At 37.7% G+C, this 24,534-nt stretch overlaps 3 protein-coding genes across 3 annotated transcripts; 1 reads left to right on the plus strand and 2 right to left on the minus strand.

The window, feature by feature from the left end:
* Positions 1-51: 51 nt before the first annotated feature.
* Positions 52-6,898, plus strand: LOC117291140 (replication stress response regulator SDE2-like). The gene is made up of 7 exons (XM_033772685.1): positions 52-251; positions 1,894-2,011; positions 2,641-2,752; positions 3,113-3,282; positions 3,541-3,652; positions 4,407-4,713; positions 5,362-6,898. The coding sequence occupies exons 1-7, from the start codon at positions 147-149 to the stop codon at positions 5,584-5,586; spliced, it is 1,149 nt and encodes a 382-aa protein (XP_033628576.1). The 5' UTR covers positions 52-146; the 3' UTR covers positions 5,587-6,898.
* A 2,439-nt stretch (positions 6,899-9,337) lies between these two features.
* LOC117295755 lies at positions 9,338-12,173 on the minus strand. The gene is made up of 4 exons (XM_033778494.1): positions 12,103-12,173; positions 11,599-11,850; positions 10,492-10,696; positions 9,338-9,996 (listed from the first exon to the last, which is right to left on the minus strand). Exons 1-4 carry the CDS (start codon positions 12,136-12,138, stop codon positions 9,959-9,961), a joined length of 531 nt encoding a protein of 176 aa, XP_033634385.1. The 5' UTR covers positions 12,139-12,173; the 3' UTR covers positions 9,338-9,958.
* Positions 12,174-12,200: 27 nt separating this feature from the next.
* Positions 12,201-24,356, minus strand: LOC117294149. The gene is made up of 17 exons (XM_033776601.1): positions 24,257-24,356; positions 23,471-23,633; positions 22,377-22,572; positions 21,149-21,267; positions 20,512-20,638; positions 19,871-19,961; positions 19,362-19,533; positions 18,876-18,998; positions 18,369-18,476; positions 17,643-17,780; positions 16,535-16,648; positions 15,256-15,447; positions 14,592-14,734; positions 13,724-13,876; positions 13,182-13,322; positions 12,271-12,483; positions 12,201-12,218 (listed from the first exon to the last, which is right to left on the minus strand). The coding sequence occupies exons 2-17, from the start codon at positions 23,592-23,594 to the stop codon at positions 12,201-12,203; spliced, it is 2,172 nt and encodes a 723-aa protein (XP_033632492.1). The 5' UTR covers positions 23,595-23,633; positions 24,257-24,356.
* Positions 24,357-24,534: the final 178 nt, after the last annotated feature.

The following is a 24,534-nucleotide window of genomic DNA, read 5'->3' on the forward strand; positions in this document are numbered from 1 at the left end:
ACTGGTCGTATGCTGAGCTCTTGAGGGCGGTACAACTTCAATAAAAAAAAGTCAAACGTTTTGGGAAAAACAGAGTTCATCATTTTGCGTTTTTTTAAAGTCTCCAATTACTTCATATTTACTGTAAAAGAGGCAAATCAGAAACCATGTCTGTGTTTGTGAGAACATTTAGAGGTAACACGCTGTGTCTTGATCCAGATGTTTGCTGTAACAGTGGAGAAAATCTGAAGAGAAAAATATGCGAATTAGAGGTATCAATGTAATTGTAAAAACGTATGACGCATTAGTTAGACAGCATTGCGCAGAGCATGTAGATTGTACACATGAAGGTGCATTTCTTCGGTGTTTTTTGCGCAATTGATTTCAAGCCCAGTTTTGCGCAAAGTAACTTTTTTAATTGTAATGTTTAGTAATGTGGTTCTTTAAGTTTATATAGCCTACCTAAAGTTTATAAGTAATATTAAATATAAAAAGTGAAACTGAAACTGAAAGAATTGTTTATAATGTGAATGTCATTTTAAGATAACTATTTTGAGTATAATTTAATAGTAATAATGAATAGTCAATGCGAACATGGCTTAATCTTAAGACTAGAACTTAGAAGGGAAAAGTTTCCGTATGGCGCCACCACTGGATAACTTTCCGTATGGCGCCACCACTTTTTCACTCATATTTACAGAAAGGGATATCTCATTGAGGTAAATTAAATACTATATTATTTCATATCGAATGAAAAAGTGGTGGCGCCATACGGAAACTTTTCCCCACCACTTTTTCAATCGATATGAAATAATATAGTATCTAATTTACCTCAATAAGATATCCCTTTTTGTGTAAAAATGAGTGAAAAAGTGGTGGCGCCATACGGAAAGTTATCCCTTAGATTAGAAGGCCTAAGCCGTGTTTGCATTGAATATTCATTAACTTATCGCCACAAATTGTTTTAAACTTACTGGTATTATTAATGATTAAGCTGTAAAAGTCAAAGTGCGAACAGCCGGTAACATAGCGGGGTGGTAAGTTACCGCCACGGCGCTGTTAACTTTAAAACAGGCCAATTTGAGCCACGGTAACTAAACAATGAATATTTACTTTACAGGGACAAGAAGTCCAATGCGAACACACCATTCTGGTAACTTAACAATACTGTCATGTGACTATATAAAAGGTCTGCTGATGTTTGAACTACTGACTTTTATCGTGTGCCATCTGCGCTTCTCCGGAAATTCAGGTTAAAAGCTTACTGCGTATGCCGGGCTCATAAGTAACCAGACCCAAAAGTCCAATTTACGAACACGGCTTTAGTCTTACCTCTTCTCAAGTCGCTAGTCTTTTGTTACTCTTTATCAAAGGCATTGAACACGTTTGGTAATTGTCAAAGACCAGTGTTCTCACTTGGTGTATCCCAACATAAGCATTTAATAACAAGCCTGTGAAAATTGGGGCTCAAATGGTCATCAAAGATGTAAGAAAATGATGAAAGAAAAAACACCTTTGTTGGACGAATTTGTGAGCTTTCAGATAGAAATAAAAGACTTCTGGCTAGAAGTCTTATAAATTTTAGTGAGAAATTACCTCTTTCTTTAGAGGGAGTCGTTTCCCACTAAGTTTTATACTATTAACAGCTGTGCAATGCTCGTTACCAAGTCAGTTCATATTTATTTTGAGTAATGACCAAAGTGTACCTTCCCTTTAACTTTGTTTTTTAAAAGTTATTCTAAACTTTTTGTAGGCCCCCAATTGTTTTTATTTTGGTAATGTTATTTATTGCAATTGCAAGGTTGTTTCCCTGTTGATCGGACCTTCTCTTGAAGACTTGGGTAAAAAACTTCTTGTTGAAGATTGCACTTACAATGAATTTAAAAAATATTTGTTTGGTTTTCCATTTTGTAGGGAATCCCTTCTCCGTTCTTGCATCTTTATCATCAAGGGCAAAGAGTTTGCAATGACGACATCATTGTACCAGGAGCAAACTATCAAGCACTGCTATGTCTCAATGGTGGCAAAGGAGGTAAGATCTATGACACTCAGTAATTCTGGTGAGGCTGCATATTCCTCATATTTAACCCAGGGCTTTATCCTTGCACCAAACATTGTGGCCGGGAACTACCCCACGAGGCACAATAGACCATGGTAAATTATTAATCAACCTTTCGGCCCAATTTCATGCTCTGTTTTAAAAGCAAATAAAAATACTGCTTTGCTAAGAATGGGTGGTTTGTACCAGGTCATTCTTGTAAAGGTGAGGCAATGTTTTTAGAGGGCATCTTCTAAGAGGTAAATATTAATTTGTACCGAAATAAATCACAGGGCATCAGAGCAATGACCAGGGGCAGGGAGGCAATTGCCTCCACTGGCTCTGTGAAGTATCAGACCTGCTGTACTGTAGGCCTACCATTTATAAACCTGAAAGAAAAAACAAGTTTGGATCTTTGGACAGCCGCTGGACAGATGAACACCAATAGACCCCTTGCATTGGCTGCCATCGCTGAGGTCAAACAATGGAAATGTGGAAGTGCGTACGCGCCACGCACAACTCTGAACCAATGATAGGTCTTCATTTGATCTCGGTGAGGGCGCTGGTTGAGGGCTCTGTGGAATTATGTGTTAAGAGCTAAATAGTTTGATTTGATGTTTCAGGGTTTGGATCCATGTTGCGGATGATTGGAGCACAGATTGATAAGACGACCAACCACGACGCATGTCGAGATCTCAGTGGGCGGAGAATGAGGGACGTGAACAATGAAAAGAAGTGAGTTGTGTACAGGGTTTGCCCTTAAAGTTTTTAGTCTCTAGCCAGCAGTCCTGTTAGTTTGTCATTTCACTAGTCTGCCAGCTTTTTCAATAGTCCATATTTCAAATAAAATAGGGATGCTTTCAATATTGAACATTGAATGTCTGTGACCTTGGAGTCATTATCGCAAGCACCTCACCTTCAACGAACACATCAAAAATATCTATTCATTCTGAGAGTGGCACAATGCCTTGAATTTTTTTTTTTGAGACGACTGTGATCTAAATCAAGATGTGTTATTTTAGCCTTTATTTGAATTCAACGACAATGTCTGGATGTTATTATTGTAATCCAGCCATGCATCTGAATTGTTAAAAGGTTGAGCGACTGGATTGGCAAGAAAGCTGAGATGGAAGAGGAGAGAAAGCAGAAACGAGAAGAGAAGTTGGAGAGACTGAGACATCAACCCAGACACATCTTCGTTGACCCTAAGTATGATCAGCAGAAGAAAGAGGTGGTGGACAATCTGGATGATGCCATATCACAAGGTAAGAGCAAAAGAGGTAATCGCTCCATAAAGCCTTTCACTTTTGACATTTAAGACTTTCCTCTTCCCAAGATCTGTAACAAAGAAATCCATGTTCCAAGCATTCACCAGAACAAGTATTGGCATTGGTGAGATGTCTGTAGGTGAATTGATGCCTTGATGTCAGATTGGGGGGTGGGGGGGTTCCAAGCTTCGGCCTTAATCAACAAGTTGTGGCCTTGGTTGATATTTTCCTTTACTGTTGTAATTTATCACTCAGGCATCCAAGCTTCCGCCTCTGTCGACACCGGTGCCTCAACATCAGGAACAAGGGCTACCAAGAGGAAAGCACAAACCTCCACTAGAGGCAGCAAGAGGTCTACTACCCTATGGTTAGTGTGTGGGTTGATAGTAATGTGCCAACAGTAAACACTAACAATGATGATGCTGTGCATGGCACTGGGTTAATATGGGTTCGGTTTACATCCAAAAGTGTACCCATTGCTCTAAGATTGAACACAAACAAGAAATGTAATTATAATTATAAGACAACTATGATCAGTTAAAAAAAAGATTGCATTATAAAAGGCACCATATGCAAGAAACAATATTCTCATTACACTTTTAAAAAGTTTGTACTAAACCATTTCTTCAGACACGACCTTAATTCAGGTTTGGGTAGTAGATTTAAGGCCTGGTCACACAGGCCCCGATAACGAGAACGAAAACGAGAACAATAAAAATGCACGCTCGCGATTGGTTGAATTGCTCCCAGCAGAATACGCCCACGCTCATTCAACCTATCGAGGGCGTGCATTTTTATCTTTCTCGTTTTCGTTCTTGTTATCGGGGCCTGTGTGACCAGGCCTTTAGTCTCTTAATCTAAGAAGAAAAACAAATTAGCCTGGTCTAGTTTTTTTCAGAAGACTGAAGATAGTGACTAAGTTATACTTTGTCAAATTTCACATTCATCTCTTCCAGCCTGGTGAGCATTTGCTGAACCTTTCGTTCAAACTGGACTTTATACAACAATCCAATGCAGAATGGAGACATCAGAAAGAAATTTTCAGGCATCTCTTTATCTTGCCTCGGTGGACAAACTTCCCTAATCGCTTACTTTTGTGTGTGTATTGATTTGTTTTTCAGGATGGGAATAGAAGGAAGCGAGAGCGAAGAAAGCGATGACGAGGAGAGAGCAATGGAGGCTTCTTCAGACCCAAGCAACGTATCAACGAGCAGTCGTGATGAGAGAGACAGCCCATCAAGTACCTCGGACCAAGAGGCACTGCCCGACCCTCAGCCTAGTACTAGTAGGATTGATGTACAGGCATCAGAGGATTGCAAAGGAAGTAGTTCAACAGAAGCTAAGCATCCTTTATTGGCTGCTCTTCCCGTGCCAGGGGAAGATAGCAGTGGAAGTGGAGGTGACGGTAGTAACAAGTCAACAGATAATGTAAGTGCAGATTATTGCAGTATTGTCAATGCTTCTCATGCCCGGAAATTCATCCTAGAGAGAGGGCAAGGCCATTTTCATTTTGCAAAGGGCACTTGCACTGGAAAATCTTAAAGTCAATGGGAAACTTTTGAAGGGGCACCAATGCCAAGACCAGGGGCAACCTCCGTGTACTTCCAGGCCTGACTTCTATTTCAGCAATCAGACTGCCTGAAATTATTCTGGTTAGCCAATCCATGGGTAATGGACAAAGTCAATAATTTTGAGCATTATTTTGTTCAATATGGTTTTAGCTGTTCAAGTATGTCTCATTCACATTACAGGTATGGGATTGTTTCACAGTACATATAGAAATTTTCATGCTACGAGCTCTAAGTTTTCGAGAAGCATTTTGTAGAAGGAAAGATTTTCTTTGTGATAGTGATACACAGAAAAGCCTCTCATCCTTAGTTGTTAATATGTTTTGTCTTGGTACTTATTCCGATTGATTTGTTTTTTTAGTTTTACATTTGACATCTTTTACAGCTCTTTATTTTATCTAACATACAGCTCTTTATTTTATCTAACATGAACTTTGGGTGCATTGTTTTAATTCTCTGATCCTGGCTCATAAATTTTTATCTCAAAATTTATGATAATTCTTTGCAGGAGAATGGACCATTGGACTTGGAGAACTTCTCGTCAGTAGCGGAGTTAGAATCAGTCGGGTTAGACAGCCTGAAGTCAGCTCTCATGGCTCTAGGAATGAAGTGTGGTGGTACCTTACAGCAGAGGGCAGAGAGATTGTTCCTAGTGAAGGGCGTCAAACAGGAAATGATTGACCCAAGCCTGTTGGCAAAGCCAAGCAAAGGGAAGAAGTCAAAAGGAAAGTAGAACATTACAACTTCTTCACCCTAATTCCTACTGAAGCTGGAAGGTAAAAGTATATCTATTTTCAAGGGAGAAAACCTTGATGCCTTGACTGCCAACATTGATTTTACTTCGAGCTAGCAATTACAGTTATAGCCCAGAAATTTATCAAACTTAACCACATCCCAATGTTAGCCTGGGCGACTCGTGTGACTAATGTCTGAGTCGTGACTATTGACTGCTAAGTCGAGTCGTGACTACCATTTTAAGACTTCCCGACTACCAATTGTGCTGCTCTAGACTAATCACGACAACATAGTTAACTTCTGAAATGCAATCAGACGTCAGTGACACAATCCCTCATTTTTCAGCTTGAATTTTGCTATATTGCGCCTTCGCCACACAATATGACGCAATGCATCTTGGGAGTTAAAAGTTTGTCCTGACTAGTTGAGTAAAGCCAACTAGTCGCTGAGGCCTATTCCAGTGTAGTTTGAACTGTGCCAGCTGGCATTGCCAAGAGTACGAGTAATCTCAATAGCATTGGAAGTACTGGATTATTAGATGAAAACACCATCTTGAGCTCAGAAAGAATACATAGGAATACATGTTTTTTGTTCACGGCTAAAATGTGCAAGTACACGCCAACTGCTTTGTCAACAAAATGGGAGTGGAGCATTTATGTATGTGCACCTGTCAGTCAATTTATGAAAACCGCAAAACTTGTTGAAAATTGCATTCTCTAAATTCTCAATGGTTAACATTGTATTTTTTCCCCATCTGATAAAATGTTGTACTTGTCAAAGTATGTGTGTGATTTTCGCGGAGATCATGGGCTAATGGTCCATTGTACCACTTTGGTTATAATTTTGCTGGAATTCTTTTTTTTCCAATTCTGTATTTTTTCTTTCCTTTTTAATGATAGTTTTAGAAATGGGGAGGGGGGAACATTTTAAAGTTCTTTATTTGTAAATTTTAAAACATAAACTTTTTATGTATTTAAATTTGTTTTAAATTGTTACTCTACGAGTCTGCCGGAGTGAAGTTATTGCTAGATACCATTTTTTTCTAAATACTGTTTACTTCTCCCCATTGATGAGCCAGTTTTTGTGTCTAAACTTGATTGAGATTTCGTTAAACATGAAGTTCATATTTGTAATGATGGAAGTAACAACCTTCAATATGTTAGAAAGAGCAGAACTTGTTCTATTTAAGTTCAGAAGTTATGACATTTTAAACTTTTTAAACAGTCTTTGATTTGTTGTATCTTGATACCTGATGAGGTCATGATTGGTGTAAGTTATTTTTAGAGACTAAGACAAGAAATAAGCTTCAATATGACGTATCATTTTTCTCTTAAATCTGTTAATGCCAAGAAGTACAGTTGTCGCCAAGAAAAGTCATGTGTTATTATTTAAGTGAATAGAGTTTTGATGAAAACAATACCCGTTCTGACAGCTAATAATTGCTAAATGCTTTGAAAGGAACACGTTGCCTTGGAACGGTCGAGTTGGTCTTTGAAAAGAGTTTGTAAACGTTTGTTATGAAATGCATATGGTTAGAAAGATGGTTAAAAAGTAGAATACAATGATCCACACAAATTTGCCTCGAAATTGCGTGGTTTTCCTTTTACTTTTCAAACTAACCTGGTCGGCTATTTATGGGAGTCAAAAATTTGACTCCCATAAATGGCCGACCGTTTTAGTCGACGAGGTAAAAGGAAAATTACGCAATTTCGAGTGATACTTGTGTGGATCATTGTAATCTACTTTTTTACAATATTTCTAATTGTATGCATTTTATAACAAATGGTTACAAAACCTTTTCAAAGACCAACTCGACCGATCCAAGGCAACGTGTTCCTTTAATATTCTTTGAAATTAAAGTTCACATCAGCAGTTTTAAAAATAATTTTATGAGTATTATCATGGGATTGTTAATTTCTGAACTTTTATGATGCTTCCAAACTTTAATTAACATTTCAGTATCCCCGTCACCTGAAAGGAAGACCTTTTGAGCTCCTGAACAATTCCAATTTGTCCTTGGTTAATTGGTTTTCCTATTTGCAAACTTAAAATAGCAGTTGACAGTAAATTTATTTACAACAAAAGAAGTTCTACTATCTCTCAATGCCATACTTTGATTTCAACAAAATTCTTTGCTTAGTTTATTACTTATCATGGCAACATTTGTTCGTTACATTGTATATAAACCACACACACTTAGATCCTTGTCATTTGATTGGTGGAACACATGTTATGTGTCATCCTTTTTGCATTGTACAGTTACAGCGACACTCCAAAATTTAATATCAGAGTCCGATTCCAAAATAATCATTCAGGCCCGATACTTCATGGAGGGAAAAAAGGCATTTGCCAACATGCCCCCTGTTCATTGCCTTAGTGCCCTTGAAGTAATCATGTAGACATTTACCAAGTAGAAAATGCCTTGGTGCCTTTGTACTTTCAAAAACGAAGCATACAAGCCTGATCATTCCTAGCCGATTCGTCCAAACAAGGCAAGGTTGTGTCATGACAGACAAGGTCAGTGACCACATGGAGTTCTTCACATTGTTCAGAAGGATTTTCAGAGTGTGGGGTGGATAAGTTTTCATGTCTTTTTTGTGTTTATTGTGAAAAAAAATCAAATGACAAGGATCTATGAATGTATTTTGTGTTTGCATTGTCACAGAATAATAACACTCGGTGAAATCTGGGTTTTCAATTTCAAAATGAAAAAATCCCTTGTGAATTTTTTCGGCCACAATGCACTCATATACATCTAAGATTAGTATAATATTTAAATATCATATTAAATACTGATAAATAAACATCAAAAGTCTTTTTTTTGCATACAGTTATTTAGTTATTTTGTTCAATTCTTACTTTAGAAATCAAAAGTATACATTCCATTTTATAGTTCATACCAAAAATCACGACCGTTTCAGACAAGACTTTTATCGTTTTGTCAAATTACAATAAACTACATTTTGCCTCAGTATACAGCTATTTTATTGCATTTGTTAACTCTATCTTCGGCAATCACAAAATTGCAAAAAAATGGTGTTTGGTTTTCAAGCACAGGGCCAACGCCACAAAAAACCTTGTTGCTTGGAACCAAATCAAGTTTTTTTAGAGAAGATAAACACATTTCAGAAAGTAAGATTTGATCTTTTTAAAGCCATTGGACACGTCTTTTGGTACAGAAAAAAAATAAATAAAAAAAAATATCACAGATTTACAAATAAGTTACAGGGTTTACAGAAGGTAATGGTGAAAGACTTCTCTTGAAATATTGTTCCATGAAATGCTTTACTTTTTGAGAAAACATTAGAACAATATCAATTCTCAATATCGAGAATTACGTATTTGTTTTAAACACATGTCATGACACGTGAAACGTGCGGAAACAAGGGTGGGTTTTCCCGTTATTTTCTCCCGACTCCGATAATCGATTGAGCCTAAATTTTCACAGGTTTGTGGTTTTGTATAGAAGTTGTGATACAGGAAGTGTGGGCCTTGGACAATACGGTTTACCGAAAGTGTCCAATGGCTTTAAACTGATTTATATCAACTGGATACCACAGGCACCAATACTGAAAATTCATTCTTTTTTTCAGTTACCGAATCAAAACATAGTACCAGTCATTGAAAAACTATAACAGTGATATTTACACAACTCTTGCAAAAATCTTGAATAGAATTAATAAAAAACTTTTTATATTAAGCTTTGAACATTTGTAATCAATAAATACGTTCCATGTACAATAACATACAATGTTTGATTTAATTCATTTTGATGCAACTTTACAAGCTGCCATAAATGCAAACTTTGAAATAAATAACCATCCAACTTGGACAAATCTGTAAACAAAACAATTTCATTCTCTTTAAAAAACCTGAGCAGGGAAGGACACTGTTCTACAACCCATGATGTTTAAATTTGGCATTCTGTGATCACAGCTGGATCGAAATGTAAAGCCGGCCTCAGGTCGACCTTGTGCAACAAGAAACAGTCAGTGACTCACTTTTCAGGATCACAATGCACCTGAGCTAAGACCCTTTGGAACTTTTCAGTCGGCGTATATTTACGACCCGAGCGTAACTGCGATGATATATAGACAATCTGAAACAGCCGCCGCTCGAAACAAATGAACAGTGGCAAGAGTAGAACAGTTTTAACATGTAGGACGTGATCCCGACGAACGGTAACCAATCTTAGGCGCAAGATTTCTCAGTTGTTGTGGCCTGGGCATACGTTGTCTGCGCGTTGCCGACAGTTTGTTGCGGGCGCAAGAAAATCGCAGGTCGACCTGAGGCCGGCTTAAACCAGACAGTAGTGTTAGACAGTAGTGACTGGAAAGACATCAGTCATCACACACTCTGCATATATCACATTATGAAAACACTGCATCTGGGATTGTCTCCATAATATCTGTGGGGGAAAGAAGGAGAACAAAAACCATTACTCTTCACAATGAACCAATAACAGCAATTTTTTTTCAAACTCAGAGCAAAATGTGATAACTATTATTTACAGATAGCCTAATATGTATATTTTCCATTCTTAGTTACTTTAAAAGGCACTGGACACTATTGGTAAAACAATTGTTAGCATAAAATCTAACATGAATGAGCAATAGAGAGCTGTTGATAGTATAAAACATTATGAGAAACAAATCCCTTTGAAGTAACATAGTTTTTGATAAAGAGGTAATTCCTCACACAAATAATAAAAGATTCAGGCCTGAAGCCTTTGCACACAAAAGTGTGATATTTTATGCATTTGTTGGGATACACCAAGTGAGAATACTGGTCCTTGACAATTACCAAACGTGTCCAGTGTTGTTAACACTTGTGTCAAATTTGTGAATCTTTCTCTATTTTGCGCTTTTGAAGTTTGGAGTTTGTGAAATTTAAGGGCAATGACCTTGCGGCATATTCTTTATCTTCTCATAGTCTTCAACATCATTGCTGACATACTGCCAGAACTTGGCTGGTTTTAGGGGTGATGGTCCGAGTCTTGAGATGATGCATTCTGGTAGGCCGACTGCTTTGTCTGCAAACTCAAGTTTCTTCTTCTGGATGGGAAGGTTTTTCTGCGTGGCTCGGTTGCAGGTTACTGGAGGGGACACCTGGAAAACAAAAGAGTACCCTGGTAAATAGAGTATGCTCAGTGTAATGCGGCATGCTGTATCAACCTTAAGGCCGGTTTATAGTTGGTCGCCCGATGGTCGCACGATTAAAATTTTGACACGCGACACAGTTTATAGTCATCGCTGAGGCCTAAAATCTGTGGTTTTTTTTATCACGCGTCAAGATTTTCATCACCCGACCATCACGCGACCGACTATAAACCAGCCTTTACAGATGTACATTACTGTAGTAGTTTAGCTTCCAAGTGTCAAAAATACTGTTTAAATTAAACTGGGCATGAAATGGTAGTGTAAACACTAGAAACTAACTTATTACAAAAATGAGCCTTTGGAAGAAACAACGACTTTATCAGATAAATTAAAGGGGACAATCTACATGTAAGCAAAGTCAAATCTAACACTCAAGAAGGTTCCAGTTGATTTGGTCTAGTGAATAGGGTACACAAAAGTTGGGGTAGGTGGTTGGAGAATCTTGTCCTGGTAGTGGGACAGGAATCCACGGTTTATTAAGTCCATCACATTCTTGATTTTGTGGGTCACTAATCCATTCCAGAAATGGGAACGGAAATCTAGATTGTGCTTAGCGGCGAGCTCACTCAGAGAAAAAAACATCTCTTTGCTTAAACCTGTTGGGGAAAAGAAAACGTGTACTTTAAGCCTCTTTTCTTATTAACACTAATGATTCACAATTTAGATTTGTGTTCCTGCTGCCTCAAACATTACAAAAGATAACAACTACAGAGATTAAGTTCTCGTCAAATAAGTTCTCTGAATTGAAACCACCAAATAGATAACAGTAGAAAAGGAATTACTGAACATCTTTTCCAGTAACTCTACTTCTTTTACGACACAATGTCAAGAACTTTCCCACACTACCTTACCATTGGCGTCAGCTGATTAGCGACTTCCAGCTTCCATTTGTCCAGAATTCTCTTCTTGTTTGGCTTTCCAGGATACCCACTGCTTGGGCTGCTTCTCTTGAGCTGCCCCCTAGGGGTTGCATGGCCGGGGTGTTGGGTGACTGGGTGCTGGGTGACTGGGTGCTGGGTACCTTGCTGCACCTCCTCAGGGGTGCTGGTGGTTGGCTTCAGGGTCTCGTTGGACAATGAAGTGGAAATTTGAATGGGTTCGGGCTAGAGAGAATAATGGAGAGGTTTGCTTTAAACCAGTAGCAGTTTTATGAATTTCATGAACAGAATACATCCAATGTTTAAACATCAAGGCTACCGATGCCTAACAATTAAAATTAAAATCAGACTAACTTCCATAACAATGCACCCTTTAAAATACTTTGTTGACTCGTTTTGATACTTTCGTATCAAATCAAAAAAGGAATTTTTAATCAAATCAGCATCAGTGATGAGTGAAATTTAAAATTCAGTTACATCAAAATCCATGAGTTCTTGTGTGCTGTGCCCCATTGCCGGTGTGGCTTGTGTGCTGTGTCCCACTGTCGGTGTGGCTTGTGTGCTGTGTCTCACTGTCAGTGTGCTGTGTCCCACTGCCAGTGTGTTTTGCCCCACTGCTGGTGTGGCCTGTGTGTTGTGCCCGACTGCTGGCGTGTTGTGCCCCACTGCCGGTGTTGCTGGTGTGTTGTGCCCCACTGCCGGTGTTGCTTGTGTGCTGTGCCACACTGCCGGTGTGGATGGTGCCTCCTTCTGGTGGGTCACACTAGACGTAGCCTTGACTTGTAGTTGCTTTGGCGCATTGATATAAACCAAGTCATCATCACTGCATGATGGGAGATCTACAGCCGACACATCAAACTGCCAAGGAAGAAAAAGTCAAACAATAAATACATCTTATGTTTTGACCAGATCCATTTGCTCACTTTTACTTCAATCCTTTTCTGAGAAAATAGAATTAGCCGTTGCAAATGTTGCTTTATATCATCCAAAAGGACCGATGGTATAAACGCTAAAATTAGTTAATGGGCAGTCTGAGTTTCCACCCTAGCAGTCTTGCTGGAAAGCTAGGGTCAAAATGTTAGCCCACTAACTTTTTTTCAATCCTATTCTGTTACATTCCCTTTACACTTTTAGATCACGCAAAACAATGACAGCTCAGACAAAGCACTAAAAGGTAGGGTCACATAATTGGTAAATACTCCAAATATTAATCACCATACAAACTTACTTGTTGGGAAGCACTGCAGCTGTTGATAATATTAACTCTTTTGAGAAAGGAGTTCCTTTGAAGTATTGTGGTTGAATAAATTTTCAACCAAAAACATTTTAGTCTAGGTTGGTGTCCATTCATGAAATGCTGCAGCCAGAGATGCGGTTGGTACCCACTAAAATACCATGAGTTTTTTTGCTGTATTCAGCTGAAACTTTCACATGTGACATTTATTGTATCTCTCTTGAAAATTTGGCCTATAAATCAGCATTTCTTTGACAAAAACCTCTCTAATACCCTACCTTTAAAAAGCACTCAGTTACCAAGTCACATGAAGGCTACTCACGGATAATGCTAGCATATGAGCTCCCTTAGTTTTTCTTGATGGTCTCTGAGGTGTGCTGGTCAACCTTGTACCTCCTCTGCTCTCTTTGCTTATTGATGATCTTAAAGTGTCATGATGCTTTGACGTTTCAAAGGAATGTGTCTAAAGTAAATTTGACAAGATTCAAACAAATAGTTTCATTATTTGTATTCTTTCCTACAAATAGTTGTTACATCTACCCATTTTAAGATTTCTACGTCTGAATTGTTGGCCAATTTGACCATAAGATTTAGATTTAAACTTTAGATTGGGCCTAGATTTTGTATAGATTAGAGAAAAATACAAGCTTTCATTTCAGGTATTGCAATGGAAAAAGCACCAATGTTTAAGGGAAATTAGTTGAAACAGCATCATCTATGAACAATTTACACAGAGAAACAAACACACACAAAAAACAAAAAAACCACCGAACTCCCAAATTAGTTGTGATGACTTGATGTTACTTTCCACCTTCCATTTTACTTTTTTTCAGAAATGTTGTTATCAAAGAGACAATTTCTTACCTTCTTAAGGATGCTAGGAGATGGGCACAATTCTGGTATATGTATCACCGCACAAGGTACAATTGAGGCAGGCTCGCTGAAATTTTCTCGGGCTTTACTGGACAAGAGGAACTTCACTTGCTTGCTGCTGCTGCTGTTCCTAGACACGCTTTCCTAAAAAAGAAGACAAAACAAAATAAGAAAAACCCACCAAAAACACAATTTTTTTTTATTAAACTATAGTAAATGTTTTCTGTTTCAAAATTCAATTTCCAGATGAACCAAAACAAATTTACTAGAACAGTATTTGAACATGCGACCTCCGTGTTGAGCCCCACCAATGCACTCTCCCTATGTTGTCAATATTTTTGCTAGGTAGGGGAAGTCAGTCAAAGGCAAATCAACTCAAAACTGCCATGTAGCCAGGGATCACACCCGAGTTTAAGATACAACCCAGGAAGCGGCAGCAGAGGGATCACCATAAGGGGATGCAACTTTCAAATCTCAACAGGCATTTTTTCCTTTGGAACATTTTCGAAGGCACAACCCAAGTACGGAGCGAGGCAGTCGAAATGCCACGGGACATGAGACTCAAAATGGTACCCTAGAAAATGTTGAGGTTTATTATGCTCCAAGGTGCATTGTTAGCATATACTAGGCTTACATTATTGTAGTTGTACATTGTTGTTGCCAGGCATATACTAGGCATGCATACTTTTTGAAACTTTTTTTTAGCGCCGATCACTTTGTTTTTAAAATGCGGAATTCCGCGGAAACGCAGAAGAGTTGCATGCCTGTATCAACCAACAAACCACAAGGGAAACTGACTGGGTACATTTGTGGTTTATTAGGAAAGCTTTTATCTTAATTTAAACATTGATGAACTCACAGTTGAGACCATTGCAGTGTTGTTTCTGAGGCTGCTCGATGCCGACTTGGGGTATTGCCTGAACGAGATTCTTGGAGACATCTTGGGGGAGGACCTCTCCAGTGTTTGAGCTTTCTTCCCCTGAATGCCGAGTGGTGTGCTCACTGTACAAGTCAAAATTTTAATACAGTCAAGCAAAAGGTGATTTAAAATGTGTTTGTGTACATTTTTAAAGAGCATAATCTTTGCTTTAATACTGTTAAAATCCCCTGTTGATACCACACTTTAAAATAAGGTTAAAGTAGAAACACCAAGAAGTAGGAGAGCATAAAACTGAGAAAAGGTGGTTTAAAGTTGTTAATTGAAAACAAATTAGCACATTTTATTTCAATGCTAATTGTAACCCTTTTTTGATTTTATTCATCAGGAAGGGGGTAGTTGCCAATATAAAATAAAATAAAATTGTGCATTTAAATTTACACAAAAATATTTGTGAAAATTTAACCCCTGTTGGCTTGTTTTGGCTTGTTCTGACAAAAGACTCAATTAGCTTGGTTGCATAAAAAACTACATCAAACATTAATATAAACAAATCCACCGAATACGGTATATGAAATACAAAAAACTACTATCAAAAATAAACATATAAACTATATGGAATGAACAAAACGAAATAAATACTAACTACTTCTAAAAGTCGACGAGAGTTTGACTGATCTTGGAGCAGAGGCAAGCTTCTGTTCAGACTGTTCGGCTGGGCCCAAGGTTTTCTTAGTGCCTGGTCTCTGATTACTTGATGATGCCATATAGGACTCACTGAATAAGGATGAACTCAATGTCGGCATAGCTTCAATGGTTGGAAGTGCACATGCATCACCTAGCAGAGATTTACAGAGAGTGATTAAAAGCACTGGACACTATTGGTAATTACTCAAAATAATTGTTAGCATAAAAACTTACTTGGTAACGAGCAATGGATCAGAGCTGTGGATAGTATAAATTGTGAGAAACGACGCCCTCTGAATTAGCGTAGTTTTTGAGAAAGAGGTAATTTCTCGCTCAAATATTGAAAGACTTCAAGCCTGAGGCCTTTTCTCTCATTATTATCTTGCAAGTTCGATCAATAATTGAGTCCAAATTTTCACAGGTTTGTTATTTTATGCATATGTTGGGATATACCAAGTAAGAATACAGATCTTTGACAATTATCAAAGGTGTCCAGTGCCTTTCAGACCATTTGCCCCATGATTAAGTGCAAGATTTCCAGTTACACCAAATGCATGGTAGACTTCTGGATAGTGTGAATTGAAAATAACTGGTGGCATTTACAGGGCCTATACACCATTCAAAAGAGATTTGTCCCCTCAGGGTGACAGGGGTGGTACAGCAAATCTTACACTATACTCATTCCCAATATAAAAAGTATATAACCTTGACATCCATAATCGTATAGTGGAAAAGCCTTAGAGATATTTAACAAATAATTTATATTTTCTTTGCTCTAACTGACATTTATTTACAATTTGTTTGTTTGTTAATCCGTTGAAATGGCTATTTGTAATCTTGTGTAAATTCTTGACTGAAAAAGGAAAAGAAAAAAGTATGATTGACATTTGCTCTTTTCCTAAATAATGCAAGAAGAATATTAATATTACCTTTGGTTTTACCCATACACCGATGTGTGTTAGCACTGTATACTCAGTACTTACCCGAGGCATGTTACTCGGGTGGGATTCAAACCCACAAACCCTTGCAATTCTAGAGCAGTGTCTTACCAACTAGACTTCCAAGGTTGCCCGATAGCTAGAGGCAGTTCGAATCCTATGTTTTGGCAGGGGGTACCGCAACGATAAAAGAGATGTTAAATTTGCATCGGGGATTAAAGAATATTAATTTTGGTTTTACCAATACACCGATGTGTGTTAGATGTTGCAAGAAGAAGAGTTAGATTGATGTAATCCTACCCTCAATAGATGACGTGTCCAGCATGAACCTGTTGTGAATCAATGTGTTCCTGCCTTTGCTTGTTGGTGTTGATGTTATCTTGCTGGTTGCAAACTTAGCCCTGGAGTTATCTTCTAGAGACGATGAAATGATACAAAACACAAATTAATGTAATGAAAATGTTAACAACTGCATGGAAAACAGCCCCAAGACCTAACAAATAAAAAGACTGTTCAAGGTGCTTGAAATTTCAGTTTTCTTTTTCCTAGCACATAATTACTTTCCCCGATGCAAATTTAACATCTCTTATTATCGTTGCGGTACCCGCTGCCAAAACATAGGATTCGAACTGCCTGTAGCTACTGGGCAAGCATGGTAGTCTAGTTGGTAAGACACTGCTCTAGAATTGCAAGGGTCGTGGGTTCGAATCCCACCCGAGTAACATGCGTGTGATATTTTTTCACAGGACTCGGGAAAGTACTGAGTATACAGTGCTTAAACATCGGTGTATGGGTAAAAACCAATTAATATAATTACTTTCCTCTATCTTTGTACATTCTTTGTGCCTTCTTTATATTGCAAGGGAACATTTTTATGAAACATAAAGCTACAGCAATCCCCTTGTTTCTCAGAAAACCCTAGGAAACCATTTAATTACATTTTTAACAGCAATTTTCATATGTTCTAAAAGTTAATAGCAACCACCATGCTGACTTTTGCTTATTAAACTTGAGTCAAGTAGTTCTACTGTTATTACCAGATTTTTTAAGATACCCACCTATGGCTGAACCAACACTATAACATGTATACAGGCATTTTTCATTTCGCCCAACAAAGATCAGAGCACTTAAAAAAAAGCTAACTTATTAATAAAGATACAAGTAAAAAATGCATCTGTACAGGAGATACAAAAAAATATACAAGCAAAGTAATGTATGGCATGATTACACAAATAAATGTGTTTTGAGTCTAATTTGGAAGAGCTGAAGTATGTTCCCAAAAGAGATTTACACATGATTGTACCTACAAATTTACTAGTAATAGTTACATCCAATTATCCACACCATGCAAATCTTCAAGCATCACATAACCGAACTCCTTCTGAGAGTTTTCTTATCTATTCCATACCTTTGATTGCTGATATTTCCTGGATGGGGTCGTACTCCTGGATGTTCAATGCAGACACATCTTCTGCCAGGGTGGAGTTCTTCCGACCTGTGACAGGCTTTTTGTTGAGCCATGCTGAAGACACTTTTCTAGGCATAGCTGTAATAACAAGTATGAAAACAGTTATGAAAACAGTTATAAGGTCATGCAGACCTTAGCACTGCTTAATTGTCCTATAATACCTTCAAAAAAATTTGTAATTGAACATAGATCAGGCATGAAATTTGGTTCTGGGAAAAAAAGTAGGAAACATTATTCTAATAAATAGACTTTTCAGGTATTTAATCACAAAAAACACAACAATTAGTATTCTTTATCCCGAGTGCAAATTTAACATCTTTTATATCGTTGCGGTACCCATTGCCTAACTTAGGATTCGAACTGCCTCTGGCTACCAGGCAATCTCGATAGTCTAGTCGGTAAGGGTCGTGGGTTCGAATCCCAACCGATTAATATGCCTGTGATATTTTTCTCACAGGACTCAGGAAAGTACCGAGTATACAGTGCTTAAAACAGATCGGTGTCTGGGTACAAAACCAAAAAATAATATTTAATCACGGTTTTTCTCATTTTTCCAATGGTAAAAAAATCAGAAATCAGGCTAAGAATAATATGTCTGATAGATGGAAATTTACTCCTCATTCTTTCACACCACTACTCTCTCTCCCCATATAGTTCATGCAGTACCTTTGGTTGTATTGACTGCATTCTTTCTTTGTGTAGCCATGGATGCATTGGGTAAGAACAACTGGGCTACCTTGGGAGTAAGAGACTTCATGACCCTCACTGCTGGGTCTGTATAAAAGAATCAAATCCATTCCAGATATGAAGAAACAAAACAAGGTTGTTGTTGTCGAAATTTATTGGCTGGAAACCATGGCCTCTGTTTAATTGTCCAGTTTAATTGAACATTATACATTTTTAAATATACTCAAATTTCCGATGCTTTATCAAACCCCTGCCCTGGTTTTTAACTGCCTGCTGGATTCAATTGAGCATTGTTTCTAGTGTAAAGCAGGCCTGGAATTAAGTAGAAATGATTCTCAAAATGCTGTATACTATCGAAAGCTGCCATTAATTTAAGAGCAATTACCAAAATATGCACCTTCCCTTTAAATGATACCCCCCCCCTTCAAGTGGGCAAAACAAGTTAATCCAGAAAACAGAGTGACATCAAAACACTTGGGCACAAACCTGGAACATCTCTGAGTATTTCAATGTCGGAGTAGTCTTCCTCCATCAGGGTGTCTTCTGTCGTGGAGTATCTACTTCCCGTGTCATCAAACATCATCAGGGTAGAGTCATCAGATGTTACCTCTGATTGATCAAATTGTACAAAATCAGAACATTAAAATAGTAAATTTGAAAGCACAATTTGAAAAAATTACCAGAGCTGAAATTTTGATTTATTTGATGCTTCACTGAGTCCTTGGCCATTGCCTTGCTGCCCATTAAACCTAATTCTAATGATAATTTACAGTTTCCTCATAGAAGTACAACAAAGAGCACGCCTTAGTGCCCTTGTGCTTTCTAGAACAAAACATCAGGCCTGGTGAGTTTTTTTTTTTTTTTTCTTTTTTGTAATATTTAGTATTGTCTAGCTAAATGGAATACTTGTTTTAATAGACAAATAGAGAATCAGCAAATTAGGGACACATCTTTCTACGATAAGTTCCTCACCATTTTCCCCAGTGTATGCAGCAGTACTGCAGCTATCAGTATAATATGCAGTAGATCCACTGAGCTGGGAGGAACTTTGCTCTTTGCCTCCTCTACAATGTGGACTTGAGAAAACTCCTCTGCCTCGTACAAAGAATGGTACGTGCAGCTTGCCTCCTCTTGGCTGTAGAAACTAAACAGAAAAAAAACCTCAATGCATAAAGTAAATTACCATACAGTAATATCAAAGAAAACAAATGTATGATATAGATGGAGAATTGCAGCTGGGATAAAGAATGTTAATTTTGGTTTTACCCATATACACCGATGTGTGCTAGCACTGTATACTCAGTATTTTTTACTGTCCAGTTGTAAGACACTGCTCTAGAATTGCAAAGCTTGTGGGTTCGAATCCCACCCGAGTATATATCCCTGTGATATATTTTTTCACAGAGCTTGGGAAAGTACCGAGTATACAAATGAGGAAAGTCCAAACAAATCAACTTTGAAAGGATTAGTGTTTTTGGAACCTGATTGTGCTGACGGTTTTTCTTCACTCCGCCTCTTCTTTCTTGACAATCCTCCATCTCAACATCCTTTGGGTCTTGAGCAGCAGTCTTCCTGTATAGATGAATAAATGTAAAGATGAACTAAGATGCTGTTTCCTAAAGGCACTGGACACCTTTGATAATCGTCAAAGACCAGTGTTCTCAACTGGTGTATCCCAGCATATGCACAAAATAACAAATCTGAGAAAATATTGACTCAATTGATCACTGCAAGAGAATAATGAAAAAAAAGTATCCTTGTTGCACAAATTTGTGTGCTTACAGATGCATAACAAAAGGCTTCAGGCCTGAAGTATTTTATTGTTTGAGTGCAAAATTACCTCAGTTTCCCCAAAACTATAATTACCTCAGAGGGAGTCGTTTCTCACAATGTTTTATACTATCAACAACTCTCTGTTGCTTGTTACCAAGTAAGTTGTTTATGCTCAAAATCATTTTGAGTAATTACCAAATAGCGTCCAGTGCCTTTCATGCAATATTAAAGCAAAGCAGTGAAAAAACAACAATAACCATGAGCGCATTACTTTCTATTATGCATGCCTCAGTCTAGTGTAGGTTAGGAGCTTGACATCAGTATCTACCATACAAGCTAGTCTACATACTTTTTGGAATCAGCCGCTTTCTGTTTGCCTCTGGTATCAGTCACACATTCAGAATCATCACCTGAAGAGGATTCCAGATCCGACTCTTGTATTGAGTCTAGCTGGGCACGTTGTTTGCTCTTGGTGTCTGTAATAAATAATTATGGTGGTTATAATCAAACCATAGCAATATTAGAAAACAATATTTTTTTTTTTTTTTTTAAATGAGATATTTGGCGTACTCACAAGGCCACTTCAAGGTGAGGGTTACTCTTAACTGATTTGGGCTATCGACCCAGATCAATTGTCACCAGGGACACATTGCCACCCACTCCTGGGGCTGAAACAGGGTTACCCCCTTCACAGTCCATAATGATGTAGTCATGAGTATCATCCACTAGGAGCCTGGCTGGTAGAGCAGAATGCTCTACCTTCCCAACTTTATATGAAGCAATGGTTACGTGCCTTGCTAATTAAAGGGCACAAGTTCCATGATCATGATTCGAACCAACACTCTGCTGCTTGCTACAATAATTTACAATCAAACCCACAAAGGCTATTTTGGATGCAGTTGAAATGTTGACGCCCATCAAGGAAAGTTATTCCCATCCTACAGACTTTATGTTGAAGAAAGAGCCAATTATTTTGTACCACTTACTCAGCCACATGAAGGGAGCTCCTGTCCGCTTAGGTACAACCTTATTAGAATGCCTTTCATTGATGAAGTTACTGATGTTCTGCAACGGGGTAGAAGACTTCTTCTTGGTGTCAATCTTCCTGTAGTTTGTCAAACATAAATGAAAATACCAAGTGTTAAAACTCATGAAATGTAAAAGTTGTTTTAATCTTTCTTGAATCCAGCCATTACATACTCAATTTTTTTTTTAAGTTAAATTAAGTTTTTATATAAATATGACAGCATATTTAGTTAACAAGCACTATACATGGCATGCAAGAGTGCACACCACAAACCAACATGACATGCCGGATATTTTGGAGATAAAAAAATGCAAGTAAAAACATATTTCAGGTCTGTAATAGCGCTAAGTCCCTAGCAAGTATTGCCCAGATCTTAGCCTAGACAGGCATGGTTTTGATTTAACAAAGAGTTAACTGCTAAGCAAAGTGTGATGGCAGAATACAAAGCACTATGGTAGTACAGACAATTCATCCAACGGTGAATGTTAGCACTTTGTGAAATTGAGATCAGACACTTTATGGAGAAGCTCCAGTAGAAATTTAAATTTCCCTCAAAGGATTCAATTTTCAAAGTAAAAACTGCCTGGCCCTTAAAAGAACCAAGTCTCCGGCCTGTCTAATGTACCTTTAGTAGGTGGTTGTTCCCTGGCATTTAAGCTGTTGAAAGTAACTTAAGAGTCTTCAAAAGAATAAACTTGCATGCCTGATCCTTACCCATGGGAACTAGTTGGAGTCAATTTATTTTATTTATTTATTTCCAGGCAAGCAGGACATACACAGAATAGGCAATACAAACATGACTACACAGAGAACAAGCCTGCGGATAACCAAAAAGCGAAAATAATCACTATCTAAAGGCGATCCAGACAATAAAAATAACAAAGGCACAAAAGGGTACAAAGACAAAAACGTCATAACAATTTTGAAAATAGCACATCAGATAGCAACAAAGGTGATTGCCTCCATGCCCCTGGTCATTGCCCTTGCAATGCTCCAGTAAAAATTTACAATTTCCTCATAGGGTGCCCTTTACCAAGGACAATATGCCTTGGTGCCCTTGCCCTTTTAAAAATGAAGCAAACAGACCTGAGTTATCCTCTCCAGTATATTGTTGGCACTCACAGACTTAGTTAGTTCATTCTTTAATTCAATTCCAGAAAATGTTATGAGTGAAACCCCAAACCTACTTAGATTTCTTGGCTCCAGGAGTAAGAGTAACAAACGATTTCTCATCTTCTTCCTCGGTCGCACATTTATCCGCTTCGCTTGAAGGGATTATCTCAATGTCCAAATGATCTGAACAGGAAGAATCTGAAGACGGTGAGTTAGCAGGAGCCACGGTTGGTGCAATACTTGGCGGTAAAACACAACGGAATGGTGAAGCTTAAAGAGAAATAAAAATAAGACAATTGTATCACAACAGTGAACAACTGCATTCTAAATGAACCCGATTGGAGAACAAACAAAACACCAACAAACCCTGAAATGTTAACCTTTGAAAAGAGGAGTATCTCATGGTTAAACTTCATAGACAGGGGGGTTTAGACAGATTTTGAAATAAATGGAACCTTCATTGTTTACTTATAATAATGTGACATTTTAACATTGGATATAACTCAGTGTTCAAATTCATTTGAGGTTCATGGATAAGATGTGAGATGTCAAAAAACAATTTCAATCTGTTAAAGAGAGTGGACACTACTGGTAATTACTCAAAGTAATTATTAGCATAAAACCTTACTTGGTAAAGAGTAATGGGGAGAGGTTGATAGTATAAAGCAATGGAGAAACGGCGCCCTCTGAAGTGACATAGTTTTCGAGAAAGAAGTAATTTTCCACAAATTTGATTTCGAGACCTCATGTTTAGAATTTGAGGTATCGAAATCAAGCATCTGAAAGCACACAACTTCGTGTGACAAGGATGTTTTTTCTTTCATTGTTATCTCGCAACTTCGATGACCAATTGAGCTCAAATTTTGTTATTTTATGCATATGTTGAGTTACACCAAGTGAGAAGTTGTGTCTTTGACAATTACCAAAAGTGTCCAGTGTCTTTAAAGAATGCTGCAAATTATTAGTTTACCGGTACATTAAGATAATATTAAGTTCTCCAAGAACATTGTTTTAGTTTTAATTTCAATAAATAATACATTTTAGTATTCAAAAGGTTATCACATTCTCATCAAAGTTGTGTGCTTCTCTTCTTCAAGGAAAACAAAAAAAAACAAAATACAAATTTTAGTATACAAGTTGATGTATTTAGCTGTACTTGACTGAATACCTGGTAATGAATTTCCAGTGTTTTTGGATGGTGGGAAATGTGGTCTGAAGGTCTGGAGCGGTCGGACTTTGGAGTACGTCTTCACAAAGACACTCCTCTTTTTAGTGAATGGTGAATCTGTCATGGTTTATTAGATTTGTCCATTAACTGCATTGTAGGAGATCTGTAGAAAAGAAGTAAAAAATAAACTGGATAGCATTAAAATAATGTTATTTTAAACTAGATAATAATTATTAGGGTTTACCATACATTGGGTTTTGTCAATGTTTGTAAGCCTATACAGCTGATTTACAGCCAAATCTTCAATATTGATAATTATTATTGTAAATACAAAAGAATGATTCGTAAAGCTTTTTTACGTCTTGGAATTAGGTATATTATTACAGTGTCTACTTTTTGAGAATTAACAGAAACAAAAACTGTCCCAGACTTTTCTTTCTCAGCAGAAATCAGACCACCATACAGGTAGATTTCTACCTCCATGCTCAGACGGTCACGCAATTATGTTGTTAATGTTTAATAGTAAACTAACCTTAATGTGATTTAACGATTGCAAATCAAGTTATCCTCAAGTTACCCTGCAAAACTATTGAATATAAATATAATTATAATAAGGGCCTTTCATGCCCCTTGCCATGTTTGCTCATTGCTGTCACTGTCAGTGTCAGTCATGGCTGTTGTTGATCCCAACCAAATCACGATTTCAGACGTTTCTTCTGGCTTTTTTTCATCTGTTAACGAGATTAAAATTGTTCAAACATACACACAAAGTCAAATCGTACATACCCACTGAACTTGCACTTTTAGATGATTTTTCAATCCTTCCAAGTATTCCACAAAAAATGTACTAAAGAACCAATTATTTTCTGCACCATTTTAAGTAAAAAATCTCCAGGGTCGTCCGGTCGGTCAAAATTAAAATGCAGACTATTTGTACATGACACCACGCTGAGCTATGTAAAATTAGGTCGACCAGAAACGATTACACATAATACTTGCTTCCGAACTATTGCAGTACAGGAACAAGACTTGTTAATCGGAGGGGTGGCAAAGTTTTTGAAATG

This window comes from Asterias rubens, chromosome 1, assembly GCF_902459465.1.
Source record: "Asterias rubens chromosome 1, eAstRub1.3, whole genome shotgun sequence".
In the NCBI taxonomy this organism is placed as follows: Eukaryota; Metazoa; Echinodermata; class Asteroidea; order Forcipulatida; family Asteriidae; genus Asterias; species Asterias rubens.